Source organism: Calliphora vicina, chromosome 1 (genome assembly GCF_958450345.1).
Source record: "Calliphora vicina chromosome 1, idCalVici1.1, whole genome shotgun sequence".
Taxonomy (NCBI): domain Eukaryota; kingdom Metazoa; phylum Arthropoda; class Insecta; order Diptera; family Calliphoridae; genus Calliphora; species Calliphora vicina.
Window position 1 is genome coordinate 129,215,321 of NC_088780.1, and position 17,559 is coordinate 129,232,879.

General features: G+C 31.3%; 2 protein-coding genes across 2 annotated transcripts in view; one reads left to right on the forward strand and one right to left on the reverse strand.

Moving 5' to 3' along the window:
• The first annotated feature begins 1,913 nt into the window (after positions 1–1,913).
• The window catches only part of TwdlG (TweedleG), a 97,142-nt gene continuing 81,496 nt past the window's right edge, over positions 1,914–17,559 (forward strand). Inside the window, exon 1 of the mRNA XM_065508082.1 lies at positions 1,914–2,124. Coding sequence (XP_065364154.1) covers positions 2,044–2,124 — 81 coding nt within the window. The 5' untranslated portion in view covers positions 1,914–2,043. The remainder of the gene's footprint in view (positions 2,125–17,559) is intronic.
• On the reverse strand, positions 7,707–16,746 carry LOC135957318 (uncharacterized). The gene is made up of 2 exons (XM_065508047.1): positions 16,088–16,746; positions 7,707–8,698 (listed from the first exon to the last, which is right to left on the reverse strand). Exons 1-2 carry the CDS (start codon positions 16,389–16,391, stop codon positions 7,740–7,742), a joined length of 1,263 nt encoding a protein of 420 aa, XP_065364119.1. The 5' UTR covers positions 16,392–16,746; the 3' UTR covers positions 7,707–7,739.

Here is a 17,559-nt window from a genome sequence, read left to right on the forward strand (position 1 = left end):
TTTAATATCTATAAGGAAGTATCACAAATTCTATGATGTCCAGTGAAATCTTAACTAACCTATTCTATTATTTGATATACACCGGATTTTAAAACTTCTACACCCAGCCATAGGCCTCCTATAGCGGATACTTTTTAAGCACATCAAAAATTCAATCCACACCTGAGTTACTAGAAACTGCATGATGGGTATTCTCCATGGAACCGAAATATTATACAATAAGTTCCGAAAGAATGATTCTGTTACAGAATCCTTGCCAATAGACCATAAGCGGTTACAATTATAAACTAATACGCTAATTGGGACCGGAGAAACGCGATGCAAACCGAAACTACGCAGATCAAAGCTCGATTTTCCATACATTTGTATTGATTTTCATTTAATTGATTCCGAGATTCATAATTTTAGCTGAAAAATTGATTTTTCAATACAAACATTTTCATATTAACGATGCAAATTGTAGGACTAACGACGCAAATTGGAAGTCATGCGACGGAAACTGAAACCAAAACGACGCAAATTGAAGGACCAACGACGCAACTTGGAAGCCATGCAAAGGAAACTGAAACAAAATCGACGAAATCACAGACATTTTTAAAAGACCTAACTTCGAAACGATGCAGATCGAAGCAACGCCAACCGGGTATTGCATAGATACAGCAGAAAATGATAGCAGCGATGAAGAACTTTAAAAAGTTATTGCAGTAAAATTTTAAAATTGTTTACCATTAAATACTGATAACCTACATAATATTTCGAACTGGTATTGACTTTTGTTTAGAACAATACGTTCGCTCTTCATTCAATCATTGTGTTGCCTTATAACGGCGCTGTAAATGTGTACCAACTAACTTCGCACATTTCATTTAATATTGTGTATCTCATACAAAAAGTATTGAATTTCACTGGTTTTTTTTCCACATAAATGTAGAAATAATTGCTTTTCCTCACATCTAGTAGCAAGCTGGATACAACACAAGCAGCCGGCATGAATACTTTTGGTTGCCATAGAAATGCAATATTGATAAAACACACAAAATTTACAAAGAAAAAATGCAATACTTTTTGTTGCTTCTACTATTGTAGATGTTGTTGTTGTTGATATTGTTTGCTTTCGTTAACAATTATCAGCGCCAACAGTAAGAATGTGTACACTCAAAGGAATCCAAGTGCAATGCAGCAACCAAAGAAGAGCAAACTGAAAAACAAAAAAAAAATTGAAATTCACTCAACAAAAGAATACTGTAAATACCACCAACAAAAAGCGCAAAGAAAACAAAATCATCATCATCAACAACAGCTCCACCTCCGCTATCACCCACATTATCAATGACGAAGACTGATGAAGAAGACGTTGTTGCAACAGCAACAAACGACAAGAAACCAACGAAGCTTGTTGAAGACATCAACATAGATGGTGGTGATATTAAAAATGAATTTAATGTAAAAATTGTAAAAGAAACAAATAATAGTATTACGCTGGAATGGAATTTTATTTCTGAAACAGATGTTTATGAAATTGAAGTGCATCATAAAGTCAAAGGATGGCAAAATCTTAATTGGTAAGTACGCGATTACAATAGAAATGAAGAACTAAGTATTTGCTGGCACAAAAAACGCACAACTTCAACATGTAAATCAAATAGATCTTTAATTTTTCATAGAATTTTCTTCTCAGGACAAGTAAATGCTTAACAACAGTTAACAATTTAGAGGAAAATTTTGGCTATGTATTTAGAGTTAAAGCTTTTAAATTAACTGCTGCTGCTGGCATTTATGTGACATTAAAAACTTCACCTGATATTGTGGTACGTATTTAGTAGCAGTAGCTAACAACTATAGCAGTATAATTCCTAAATCTCTGTTTTTTTGCCGCAGGGCTGCACTTTGGCGGCCGAACCAACAACAATTAGTCTTTTTCGGGCCATTAAAAAAGACCAACAATTTTTGGTTAAACGTATTTTACGTCGTCGTCCCATTTTAATTGAATATCCAGGACCAAATGGTTACTTGCCTTTAGCTAATGCCATTGCGTTTAGTGAAATGTGCATTGTCGATGTGATACTTACGTATGGAGCCAGTGTCCATGTGGGAAATCCAAATAATAACCGTACACCATTACATGTGAGTATGTGAATCAATCACATTCCTATTTGAATTTTAAAACTCTTTCCAATGTGTGTGAATTGAACGGAAACAAATGGTTGATTTTGTGTGGTACAACTAAGGAAATTATAAAGTATAATAAGGGAAGGTACTCTTAGTTTAACATGTGTTGTCTTCTATATAAACTAGTCAATCGAGAAATTTAACTATACTTTGTAAAGGAACCAAATTAATTAATTTTGCCGAATCATGGTCGTTATGCCACATAAAACGATTGTATCACATGAGTTGCATTTAGTCAATACATGATATTCCAATATACACTAGATCAGATGCGGATCCAGTCAAATCATTGGTGGTGAATTTTTTTTCCCTATACAACAAACAACTTCGAACAACAAATTTATTTTCGTGCCTTACGTCTTATGAATTCAATAATATTTGGTACATATGGGCAATTCCACGAGAATAACAACCACTACTGAAAAAACAAAAATCCTTGAAACCTTTTTTAAAGATGATTTGAATAGGAGAAAACACTTTAGGAAGGAGAAAACAGTTTATTACAAGATTTTAAGGGAAAAAATAATAGTTTAAACTGAATATTAGAGTGTCCCTTATAAGCCAAACATTTTTTTGGGAATTTTGAAACTGGTAAATTCTATTTCTTTTATATATATAAAACTATAGTTAAATATGAAATTTTGTCTTTCTATCATGATTGCAACCCGTGCCGCTCGTTTCTAAAAGTTTTGAGGCGCATTTACAAGGGGAAAAAATGCAATTTTTTCAGTTTTTGTAAAAATTTTGCTGTTAAGTAATTATTTTTGCAATTTTATTTAAAAGAATCGAAATGTGTACGTAATTGTAGTTATAATAAGGTACAAAATACAAAAATTGGTTAAAAAATGTTAAAGTTATTAAAAATTCGCCAGGCCATTAATGTGTCTCGGACACTAGAACAAGAAATGTAGGAACACAATTAACATATTTTGAGAAATATTAAAATAAAAGCTCATTTTTACTTAAAATATATCCTTTTTTTCTTGTATATGAGTTTTTGTCTTAGTAGGAAACCGCTAACCTATTCGCAGGTATGACCAAAAATATTAATTTTTTTTAACGGCAGTTTCAAAACTCCATTTTCAATTTTTTAAAAATTTTGTTTAACTAATTTTAGAATTTTTTGATCACATGGGGATTTATTGAAAACATAATAGGGAATAAAAATTTAAAAAAAGTTTGTCAATACTTTCTACAGTTTTTCCCTACCTGCGATTTAAATATTGCGATTTTCGAGAAAAACTAATTTTTTTGGCCATATTTTGGCGAATGAGCCCAACTTCCTTACTGTTATTAATTTTAAGTAAAATCTGTCCAGAATATTATAGTCCAGGCAATTTTAAATATAATCTGAAAGTTTTCCAAAAATCGGAAAACGTTACCCTTAAGATCAAAGGTAAAAATTTTAAATATTTGGAATTTCTAATGGAAAGATTGCGAAATGTTATATATGTTATCTTAGAACAAGCTAAAAAAAAATGTTGGTAGTATTTTAGGTTATTGCGAAAGTATTCAGCGGGTACCGTTTCAACATTTCAAACATTTAATACTAAAGGACACTCTACTGACTATATTTAATTTTTTAATTTAATTGGTATGTTTTAGGCTAAAATTGTGGCTAAACAAAGCTCCCAATTATCATGTAGTATGAAATGAATTTGACTCTGATTGTATTTTGGCTATTAATGAATAATATATATTTTCCATTTATTTTTTTAGTTATTCTATTCAAACATATATTTACAGAATATATATTGTTTTACTATAAGAGAAAAATCTGTCACATACGATATTAAATTTTATTTTTTATAAAATCATCCAAATATTGTTTTTATTTAAATACGACTTAAATATAAAGGAAAAATATTTCTTTTAGTGTACGAAATTAAAACAAAACTAACGCCTCTCACGATTCGAAAATTTTCACTTATTTATACATGTACCTTAAAATTACTTCCGTTTTTCCTTATTTCGCTCGATATTTTGGACAACAATATTTCGAATGAACTTATTATTTTTTTTAAATATCGTATCGTATTCCAGATACTCTTATTTTTGCAAAATCCATTCCACTCTATAGACGTACAAATGTCACTACGATGACATGAAATTGCTCATATATTAAGTAATTCTTGTTTAATAGTGGGGTTTTATAATAAACATTTGTGTACCGTATAAAAAGTACCGAAAAAAGGGATCAATTTACGTTTACCCTTATATGTTGAAACTTATAAAAAGCGACAAAATCCATTTAAATTTTTTTTAGAAGGACTACAATTCCATTTAAATTAAATTTCTTGGCTATGGGATACAAAAAAAGTACTAAAACTTCTGTTACGCCCGTTTTGTCCGCTTAAAAGTACAAAAATCACAAACTACCACACACGTGTCCACTTATTTATTAGTTCCGGAGATATAGGGATGCCTTTTTCACCCCCTTAAAATTCGAATTTCCAAAAATCCTTTCATAGTGGATCTACACATGTGTGATCCACGATTTTTTATAACATAGAACTTATGTATGTTTGAAATATAGAGACAAATTCCGGTATGAAGTTTGTATAGGACAGGCATGGATCCAGATCAACCATTTATTAAAATAGTAAAATTTATTTATAATAAATGTATTCCTTGTTTATATTAAAACTTTTAGGTTTTTGGGTGGAGAGGTTTCATTTCTTTTTCCTCTGAATCCGCACCTGGTATAGGGACTGGGACAAATATTCAACATTATCAAATTATTAAAATTATTACACACAGAGTTAGTACCCCATCCCACCATAAACATCTACTTACCACATCCGAAGTTACCCAGCAGTTACGAAGTTACCATACACACGCAGAGAAAAAATATAATTGGACATGGTTACTGTAACCATTTAAATAGTGTTACAAGATTTTTAACAATATTATAGTCACAGTAACTATTTACATGATTGTGGTAACCATAATGTGGTTAATTTATGATTCACATGATTGTATCAACCATACATATATATGGTTACTGTAAACAAATATATGTTTGTGGCAACCATATTTATGATGAATAATTTTATCATAATATGTTGTTCTCAGATTATGATAAGCCTTAAGCCGAGAGCAACATAATATGATAAGTCCTTCATCATATGAATGGTTGTCACAAACATATAAATGTTTACTGTAACCATATATATGTATGGTTGATACAATCATGTGAATCGTAAATTAACCATATTATGGTTACCACAATCATGTAAATGGTTACTCTGACTATATTATAGTTAAAAAACTTGTAACAATATTGAAATGGTTACAGTAACCATGCCCAACTATATTTCTGCTCTGCGTGCAGTAATTGTCACAAATGTCTTATAACTTAGCTGACACCAACTTATATATTTTGGGTTATTTGACACGTGTGCGCTATTTGTAGAGCAGAGAGAAGTCAATTGGTTACTTTATACATCCCAGGTAATCTAGCGTTCTGTCGGCTGTCACATAATTGTCTCTGAGTAATCTAGAGTGTAGTCTCTATAAACATTTATTTCGTACTGCACTTTTCTTGAGTAATTCGTTCAAACTGGTTTTATACAAATTGTGTTAATATAATTCACACACAGTTTAATTTCGTTTTGTTTAAATACACTGACATCCCGTTGAACCTAGGCGAAATCAACTGTTACATTAGTGTCTCTAACTTACCTAGATGGTTGTCACTTTAAACGTTTATTATGTACTGTACTTTAGAAAGTAGTTATTTTACCCACAAGAAGTTATCTAAAATTACTAGTTATGTAGTAGCGACTAAGCAACTGGCAACTGACTAAGCAACAAGCAACTGACTCCATGTAACCGGTATGTGAGTCCAATGCTTTGACTTCTTTTAGACCAGCTATTAGACAGTCTCATTGTAGTTAAAACTAGCCAATTGCTGCTTAGGACATGCACTTGTTAAAAAACTAGTCACGTAGCTAGTTACGTAACTAGTTGTCATAAATGATAGATAAAATCAATAGTTCGGGACAGTCTCCTAGAACTGCTGGTTACACACAAATATACCGCATTCATACACTTTCGGGAACATCATCATAAGTGTATTTGTATCTTTTACGCAAACATTTCAATATAAATTTCCTCTTATTTCAACGATTGTATATTTGCTACACTTCCTCCAACTTTGCTGTCGAAACTCTCATTCACAGCAGGCCTTTTACTATGGACGTATGCCGGTGGCACGAATGTTGTTAAATAAAAAAGCAAATCTGGAAGCCAAAGATATTTACGGTTTAACTGCCAGTCACTTGGCGGTAGATGCAAATCAAGGTGAGATTTTAAAATTTGCACTTGAAAATGGTGCCAATATAGAGGCCAGAGATGCATGTGGCTGGACATTGTTAATGCGAGCAGGTAAGAAATTGAAAATACTAACAGATTTTGTACACACCTGCTGTTACATTGATACATACTTATGGAAGTACTTGGCTTGTGTGTAGCAGGAAACAGTTTAATTAAAAGTTGAGTTTTTGTTCTATTTTTCAATCTTTTGTTTTTATACCCTACACCACCATAGTGGGGAGGGTATTATGCGTTTGTGCAGATGTTTGTAACGCCCAAAAATATTAATCTAACACCCACCTTAAAGTATACCGATCGACTTAGAATCACTTTCTGAGTCGATTAAGCGATGTCCGTCCGTCCGTCCGTCCGTCCGTCTGGTTGGCTGGCTGGCTGGCTGGCTGTCCATGTAAACCTTGTGCGCAGAGTACAGGTCGCAATTTTGAAGATATTTCGATCAAATTTGGTACATATTATTTTTTCGGTCCAAGGACCAAGCCTATTGAAACTGGCTGAAATCGTTCCACCATTTCACCTAGCCCCCATACAAATGTCCTCCCGAAATTGGACTTTATAGGTCATAAATGTTTAATTTATATATGTATCTCCACAAATTCCGCTCCAAATAAGTTTTATATAAACAAAATTCATGTCACCAAATTTTGTTACGATCGGTCCATAATTAGTCATAGCTCCCATATAGACCCGCTTCAGAAAATCACTTTAACGTGCATAAATCGCTTAAAAATGTTGGTAAACACACAAAATTCAACATAGTTAACTTTAATATAGACATAAATCACACGACCTAATTTCATGGTGATCGGTCCATAATTGGTCATAGCCTCCATATAACCCCACTTCCGAAAATCACTCAAAAATATAAATTATTGAAATTTTAAAAGAAACATTTTTTTTGCTCTTTTACATAGTGTAGGGTATTATATGGTCGGGCTTGACCGACCATACTTTCTTACTTGTTTTTTCTTATTGCAGTGATTATGACGTCCGATTTAAGCATTTTAAAATTATTGGTAATTTGTGGTGCTGATATGGAGAGCAGAGATATGAATGATTTAAGCTGTCAAGATTTGGCGCGTCTCTATGGAAATGAAAAGGCCGTTGATTATTTTGAAAGAGTTTTTAAAATGAAAAAGGAAAAGGAACTGAAAAGCAAGATTGCAAATGACAAATAAACTAGTAATAAAATTAAAAGAAAATTTATTGAAATTTTAAAATGCATTTTTTATTACTTAAATACAACGAACATTTCTCTCTGTCTGATAGCCACAGGAATATGTGTAAAAGAATTCCTGAGTATGCTTCAAACCTAAATAGAAAACATTTTCCGCCAGATCCTTGCCAAATTCACAAAAGTTTTGAGCATATAGGGTAAAGAATATTTTGTTGTTATTCAAATGATATTGTTTTAGAATTTCATTCTCTTGATCAAATATTTCCTGATTCTTAGCCGAGGCACTCTTCCAGTCATTATAGTCGGCGAAAGCATTACGAAAACTCTTCAAATAGACCACAGCCAAAATGCGGGCTTCCTCCAGAACATTTACAAACTGTGGCAACTTTAAACATTCCACAATTTCGGCAAAACGTTTGGATTCATAATAGCGTTCCGTAGTGTTGAATAATGTCATCCAGAGGTGAACATTTAAGGTGGCATAATAATATGACATTGGCTTATTACGACTCTGATAAACATATAAACTCCAATCCAATATCGTACGGTGGGCTCCATATTCATAAGTTGAATTGCGTTTGCGAAAAACTTCCAAATTTCTAATATTATGTTGATAACTTTCCCGATACATTTTTAATGATTCATACTCGTAACTTAAATCACCCGATCTAAAATAAATTTGAGGAGTCTTAAATTTTTCTTTAAGTGCAGACAATTTCAAACGTATGGGATTTCTGCTAAAGTTTTCGCTATCCTCAGCTTTCTTTACAAATTGTGTGAGTATCTCAATAAAGTTATTATGTTCGTGAGAAGCACTGTCGATGTAATTTTTTGTTATAATGTACACAAATAGTGGCTTAAAGTATTCAAACGATTCCCGATAGCAATCCTCTAGACCCTTCACCGTATTGCAGGATATAAAAAAATCCATAAGTTTTTGTTTGGCCTCGAATTCGGTACTATCATTTTGTAGTTCAGTTAGCAGCTGTATAATTTCATTGGTTTCGGGAAGGTGTCCTAAAATAAAAGAAGAAAATCAATTTCAATTATTACGACTATTATGAATAGTTTACATAAAACTACACCTTTTCAAGTTGAAATTGAGAAAATTCAAATTGATATTGAGAAAAACAAATTAAGTTCAGAACATAGATAAACATAGAGCGAAAACTAGAAAAAAACTCAAACAAAAAAATTACTCAAAATAATCACACATACGAGTGTTTTTTTTGTTTTCAAATAGTTTTTTTCTACTAATACATTCTCACCACTTAGGTTTCTAACAACTGAGTTAGGTCTTTGACAGGAGAGTTTCCGCTCTATGTCTATTCTCTATGCTTCAGAAATCCTAATTGATATTGAGATCGAGAAATTCAAATCAACAAATTCGAATTTAGAATAGCAAATATTGAGAAAAAAACAATTGAAATTAAGCAATCTTATTAATATTGAGAATAAACGAATTGGAATTTAGAACTTCAAATTAATATAGAAAAAAAAAATCAAATTGAAATTAAGAAATCGAAATTACATAATATTAAGAAAACACAAATTGAAATTGAGAAATTAAAAATTAACAAGTAAGAGAGTTATATTCGGCTGTGACGAATCTTATATACACTTCACCAAATTATATTTCAAAATAAAAATTTTGCATATTTTTAGGTAAACAAAATTTATTTTTTTTCCAAAGTTGTTTTTTAATTTTTTTGAAAAAAAAAAATTTTCGAGCCACAATGCCCCAAAGTGGGGCACCTCGGGTATATCAAAAATTAAAAATGATGCCAAATTTTTTTCGAAAAAAATGGCGAAAAAACGATGCACATAACTTTTGACTCAGTAGATATTTTTTAACAATTCTTTCTTGAGATTATTAATAAATTTGTTGTTAATTCAAAAAAAGATACTTCAAGAAAATCGGGAAAGAATTGGATCAGTTATTAGCAAAATGGTAGGCAAAAAAAATAAAATTTTACTTTTCAAATGCGAATAACTCGTAAACTATAAGAGATAATATATGGCTAAAGCAATGTTTTTTGTAGATCTCGTCTAGTACATTCCATATATATAAAAATCTTTTGGCATCATTTTTAATTTTTGATATACCCGAGGTGCCCCACTTTGGGGCATTGTGGCTCGGCCCCCCCTTGGTTGTTTAAGCCCAAATTCAAAACTTAAACTTATCGACACCTCCTCTATAGCCATGGGAAATTTTATTAAAATCGGGCTATTCGTTTAGAAGTTCCAGATTTATTTCCACTTTTTTTTCAGATCCCCCAATGTGTATTGTAGGTCTTATATACATCATTGCAAAGGTCTTTGAAATATCTATCATTAGATATCCATATTGTCTATATTAATGACTTAGTAATCTAGATATAGGTCAAAAATCGAGGTTGTCCTTGTTTTTTCCTGAACCGATTTTCTCGATTTTAAATAGCAGCCGAGCCCGAAGAATTCCGGAGATATTGACGTTGAGATATAGTCTGTTGATTTCAACAGACAAACGGACAGACAGACGGATATGGCTTAATCGACTCCGCTATCTATAAGGATCCAGAATATATATACTTTATAGGGTCGGAAATGAAAAATGTAGAAATTACAAACGGAATGACAAACTTATATATACCCATCTCACGAAGTTGAAGGGTATAAAAATTTGTACGACAATTTTCTTATGTAGTGCAACTACGAGTACGAAACTTAAACGTAAATAAATTTATTATTTCTGAATATAAATTTAGGTTTTCTCAACATCAATTTATATTTTCTGCATCTCGAATTTCATTTTCTAAATATAAGTTTAATTTTACTCAAAATCAAATTGGATTTCTCAATTTCAATTTGCTATTTCAATGGTAGTTGGTTTTTCTGAATTTCATTTTATTATTTCTCAACACTAAAGTGGATTTCTTGATTTCAATTTGTATTTTCTCAATTTCATTTGGAAATGGTGTAAAATTTTACAAAAAATTATGCCGATTCATACGAACATGCAGTGAATTTTAATTAACTCCACCTCAAATACCCAAATTTTGATGATTACCGAAGCTGAGTAATTGCAAAAGACTAATTAGTTTAAAACATTTGAGACAAATTTCAGCAGGGTATTAGTTATTAAAAACTACTAAGAATGTATCGAGTCGATCGAGTTCGATAGTTTTCTTTTGAAATGTATATGGGAGCAATCACCAATTACACAGGTTTATATATTGCGTTTAAATCGGCTCAATAGCTTCGAAGTTATAATAACAAATTGAAGCAAAAAATATATTTTTTTACGTGAAAATAGCTAATTTTTTTGTTTTAAAAAAACTCATGTAAAATCGAAAACGGCAGAAATTATTCAGGTTTATTACTTTATCGCAAAGCCACATATAATAGCAACAAAAACCACATATAATAGCAACAAATTTCTCGATTGATTCTTTTCGAATTTATTTACAATTGCCCATCCATGTCTTCGTAAGTGACATTTGTACGCCTATAGAGTGGAAGAATTTTGCAAAAATAAGAGTATCTGAAAAATAAGTTGGTCTTTCCATTCAGAGGGTGCTTTATTTTAAAAAAATAATACGAATTTTCCAAAATATCGAGAAAGGTATATCGTACGTGGCATAAAAAGGAAATAATATTGAGGTATATGTAGAAATATAAAAAAATTGCGTATCGTGAGAGGATTTCTTTTAATTTCTTACACTAACCAACTATTTTCATTGGTTTTTGTTTTTTCAATCGTGGCTGACATTCTCGTGGATTTGCCCATATCAATATGATAGCAATATTATGCCACTTACTAATACCTTTAAGAACTTATAATTGCAAAATGTACTAAATACTGTAAGTTTAAGTAAAAAAATCAAGAAATTTCCGTAATTTCCAGGCAAAACGTCCGTAAACTAAAACAAGTAAGAAAGTATATAATACCCTACACCAAGTAAATGAACAAAAACATTTTTCTTTTAAAATTTCAATAATTTTATTCATGAGTGATTTTCGGAAGTGGGCCTTATATGGGATCTATGACCAATTATGGACCGATCACCATCAAATTAGGTCGTGTGATTTATGTCTCTATGAAAGTTATTTGTGGTGAATTTTGTGTGTATATCAAAATTTTAAAGAGATTTATGCACGTTAAAATGATTTTTGGAAGCGGGTCTATATGAGAGCTATGACTAATTATGGACCGATCGTAACAAAATTTGGTGACATGAGTTTTGTATATATACAACTTATTTGGAGTGAAATTTGTTGACATACATATATAAAGTAAACATTAATTACCGATAAAGTCCAATTTAGGGAGGACATTTGTATGGGGGCTAGGTTTAATAATGGACCAAATTCAGCCAGTTTCAATAGGCTTGGTCCTTGGGCCGAAAAAATTATATGTACCAAATTTGATCGAAATATCTTAAAAATTGCAACCTGTACTCTGCGCACAAGGTATACATGGACAGCCAGTCAGACGGACGGACATCGTTTAATCGACTCAGAAAGTGATTCTAAGTCGATCGGTATACTTTAAGGTGGGCGTTAGACCAATATTTTTGGGCGATACAAACATCTGCACAAACGCATTATACCCTCCCCACTATGGTGGTGTAGGGTATTTAAATATTATTCCCGGGAAACACTTGGCCGCATAAGTTTGCGTACAAGAACGAAAATTAAAAGTATACTCTAATTTTGGATATAAAAATAAACGCTACTCATTTGAAATGTTTTATATAAAACTCTTAAATATTTAAGAACACAACTGCATTGTAAAATGCATATTTAAGAATCAACAAAACTTATAAGAATTCAATTCATAAAAAAATTCAATTCCGCATGTAGGCAAAAGTTTGCGTACATAAAAAAAAAAATAAATATTACTGATTTTTATAAATTAAACTATATTTTAATAATTAGTTGGATAATCCCGACGACCAAGAACATCATGAAGGCGTTTTGTCATTGATGAGACCAGTTTTTCGGTGTATTTGGAAATAATATTTCTCCATTCTTCAGTTAATACTGTTTGAAGCATTTCCTTTAATGTTATTACATGGTTTCGTATTTTTCAATCCAGCAAATCCAGTAAATGTTCTATGGGATTTAGGTCTGGTGACCGCGGACGAGTTTTCAATTGTTTTTGTTTTATTAAACAACTACCAAAGCCTTGTGTTGTGTGTAGTATGCTTTGGGTCGTTGTCTTGCAGGAATATATAATCATCTTCAATGCCCAATTTGCTAACACTTTCGGTAAGATTTTTCATTAGAATATCTAAATAGACCTTATGATCCATTGTCGATGGAATAAATTCTAAATTTCCCACCCCTTCACTTGTCATGTACCCCGTACTATCACTGCACCACCACCATGCTTAACTGTTGGTTTTAAATTTTTGGGACTAAGCACTGTACAAGTCTTTCTCCAAACAAACTGACGGTTTTTTATACCAAAGATGCAGTACTTGCATTCATCCGTGAATAGAACATTTTTCCAGAACTCTGGAGGCATATTTATGTGTTCTTTAGTGAATGCAATTCGTTTTTGTCTATTAACTATCAAAATTCTGAGCACAGTGTCTTTGGACACATGTTTATTAAATTGTGAATTTAAGTTTTCAGCCATTTTCGATACAGGAAATCTGGGGTTTTCCTTCACAGATTGCATTATAAACCTTTTTTCGCGTTCAGTTAATTTTTGTGGACAACCAGAACGAGGCTTTGAGACAAAAATTCCAGTCTTTTTAAAATTGTTTATCACTCTCTGGATGGAGGAGTGAGTACGTTCAACTACTTGATAAATTTCGCACAAAGTTTTCCCTTGTTTTTGTAAATGTATAATAATGTTACGTTCAGCTACATTAATTGATTTTCTGTTTGCCATTTCTTGAAATTATTCCAATTTGAAACAAAAAATTTTAAAAAATCACTTTTATAATGAGTTTGAAACAAAAACTGCAGTATTGTAGTATCACACAATAACAAAAACAGTTACAAATTACCTTTAATTTTTATGTACGCATACTTTTGCATACACGAAAAGTTAGCCTACCATGGTTTTCAAGCTGTCAATTATTACCAAACTTTGTAAATGCAAAAAGAAAATACCTATCGTAATTTTCAAATGTTTATCTATACATAAAAACCAATTTCAAATGATTACCGTTGTTACTTACGACTAAATTAGCCAATTAAAATATATAAAGTAGTTTGTACGCAAACTTATGAGGCCAAGTATATATACTTTTGAGGGTATATGACCAATAATTGATAACAAACAGAATGACAAAACCAATATACCTCCCATTTTTTTGGTGTGGTTATATCGAGCCCTAACCGCAAAAATAACGTAAGCGCCATTTTTTCAAAATTGAGTTTTTAATGAAAATCGATAGAAAACTTTCGTGCGCATCAAAACACGAAATAATGAAAATTAAGTCTTTATATATACAGAGATATCGCAATTTCAATTATATCGTAAGCGACACTCACCTTTTTGCTTTACCGCAAAAATGACGTAAGCGACATAAAGGGGCGGTAAATGAAAGTAAGAGTAGCCGAAGAACTAGAGAGAAAATCAAAAGAAATTGAAATACAAAAAGAGAGATGTACTAAATGTGATCAAGGAAAAAATTTAGACAGCAGTCACATCCAAACAGAAGAATTTAAGTTTAAGAATTTTTTTGAAGGAACAAAAACAAAGGGAAAATGTTTTGTTTTTATGTGCTAGTTTCGACCTTCAAAGAGATTTGAATATGCCTCATAGTAAAACAAGTAAGAAAGTATGGTTGGTCAAGCCCGATCATATAATACCCTAAGAAAACGAGATTTGAGATTTATGTCTATATTAAAATTAACTATGTTGAATTTTATGTGTATACCAACATTTTTAAGAGATTTATGCACATTAAAGTGATTTTTGGAAGCGGGTCTTATATGGGAGCTATAACTAATTATGGGCCGATCACAATAACATTTGGTGACATGAATTCCGTATATATAAGACTTATTTGGAGCGAAATTTGTGGATATATCCATATAAGTTAAACATTTATGTCCGATAAAGTCCAACGGAAAACTGTGAACGGAAAACTGTGAACGATTTTTGTTTGTATTGCGATAACTGTGCCTGGCAAAATCATAATAAAACCATGTTAACCATGATAGCTTATTTCATTATATCATCCAAATTCATTAAATCTATTAAAATTACTTACTACCAGGTCTTACCATGATGCCTGTTGATTCTATTCACAGCACAATAGAATCATTTACTCGAAACCGAACTGTATGGGTTCCTAGTGAGTGGCCTACAGTTATTCGAAGTGCAAGAACAAACCCTTACGGTTATGAGTGTATATCATTAGAGCACTCTGATTTTCTAAACTAGAAAATGTTTTCTGATCTGCTTCTTCCAAATAAAATTAGATTACAATTAAATACATCTATTTAGACAATAGCGAGGAAAAGACTATTAACATTGATTTAAATACTTCTACGGTCCGTGGACCTCCTCCGCTATACAACACAGAAAAATTTCGTCACATAAATTCAATGATATAAAAACTCTTTGCAATATAAATAGTATTCCTCAATATTTTCATAACGAATATATTGGCCTAAAACATTCCCAAAATATTAAAGACGCCTTAAACGAAACATATGAAGAAGATGTGCCTTAATTTCCTAAGCACCTACTATATTATGTTAAATCTTTACTATGATTTATAACAAATGTTTAATTTAGAAAATATATTTTTTCGAAACTTAAGAAAATATTATTTCTTTGTAAAGCATTTATCGTATGCGCCACAATTTAGTATGTAATAGAGACGGTAAAAATAACGTAAGCCCCAAAACAAATTTGTTGCTCACAAAATTAACTTAAAAATGCACTTATCGCATGTATGATACCATTAATAGACTACATTCAAATTTTTAAAGAAATCCTTCGCACAACTTGAAACAAAAACGAAAAAAACTCTCTCCTATAAAATTTGATTTTTGGCGCTTACGTTATTTTCGCGGTTAGGGCTCGATATATAAATATCAATGATCTGTATATTTTTTGTAAATAAATCTCCCATAAGTTATCGGCAAAGTTGCTTAAAGAAAATAATTTTCATTTCATGCACCCATTAAAAATAATTTTGTTTGCCCACATTCGCCGTAAATCTAGTATTGGTGCAAAAGTTCTCTAAATTTACATTTAAAAAATGTATGCCATTTATATACAGTAACCAATTGGCTCAATTTAAAAAAAAAAAAAAACATTTTCAAAAAGATGAATTACATTAAAGGGTATTTAGAGTTCTCCCTAGCTGATTACTAAATAAAAATGTAACTTATCTATCATACTCATATTTACTACATCAACCGCGCAAACATACTTAAACACATACTTACCCATTATTGAAAATAAAGGACGATTACGTCCACAAACATAATCAAAATAACTCTCACAGGCGAATTTATCCATGTCTATCGAATGTTCCAAACGTATGGCCATGTTGTGTAACTCTTGTATGCGTAACTCTGACAAATAACCTGTGTATGCGATTTGAGCATTTGACAGAGATAGAAAGTTCACTAGAACCAAAAGCAATGCGGCGTAAAATAGTGAAGAAACTTTTGCAACAGCTGAACGGCGGTTAGAATACGAATACGCAACGTGATGATGTTGACAAAGTACGAAAAATAAACAACACATGGTTATAATTTTGCTAAAACTTCAAATGATAAATACTTTGTAGAATAGTATACAATGGAACATATGGTTGGCACACCAATATCAAAACATCTAAGCAAAAGATGAAAAAAAAAATAAAAATTCAGCAAAATAAAACTTTTCTCCTTTTAGTGATAAATTTGACTTTGATTTATTTGTATGTTGCCAGTGGGTGGTACGGTCTATAGAGCTGTTCAAAGCTTTATATAAAAGTTTTTGTTTATATTAGTTTTTGTACACTATATAGTTTTTTTCACCGCTTTTTTTGTAGGTCGAAATTTTTCAACGCGCGAATTTTCTGTTTATATTAACAAACTTAAATAAAACTTTATAGAACGTAAAGTGAAATCTGTTTATTGTGGTGCACAAGTAAACAAATCCAGCACAACGTCTAACTGAGATGAGTTTTAAAATAAAATAAATTATGCTAAATCTGTGAAATAAACGAAATATTGTTAAAGGGCCTGTGGTTAGTATGTGTGTGACAGAGAGAGAGAGAATTAAATGTTGTCGCTGATCAGTATTGTCACATTATGGGATTTTTCTTCAAATTGGGAATTTGTTCACGAGATGAAAATTTGGCTTTAGGGATATGGGAATGTCTGTTATTTAGATTAATAAAGCCGCACATATATTTAAGGCTCCACAAACAGTTAGATTACTCAAATGATTTTTTTTATTTTATGATTTATTAAATGTATTTCATCTCTTTCTGTTAATACTTGTAGTGTAAATCCAGAAAGAATACGCTAACGAATTTCTATAATAAAAGTAAACGAAATTGTAAAAATGCTGAAATTTGGTACATTTTTTATAAAGATTAGAATAAAAGTTTATTACTCTCACTAACATTTTTAAATTTTATTAGAAGAAACAATACAAATAAAACATATGGACAATTCCATGTCATCATGCGTGACATTTGTACGTCTATAGAGTGCATTCTATTTTGAAAAAATAAGAGTATCTGCAAAATAATTCGGCCTTTATGTTTCACTCAGAAAATACTATATTTTTAAAAAATAATAAGTTCTTTCGAAACATTGTTGATTCTTATCGAGGGAAATAAGAGTATTTCGTACGTGACATAAAACGGTAGTAATTTTCAGGTACATGCAAAAATATGCTAAAATTTTACCAAATTCCTCTA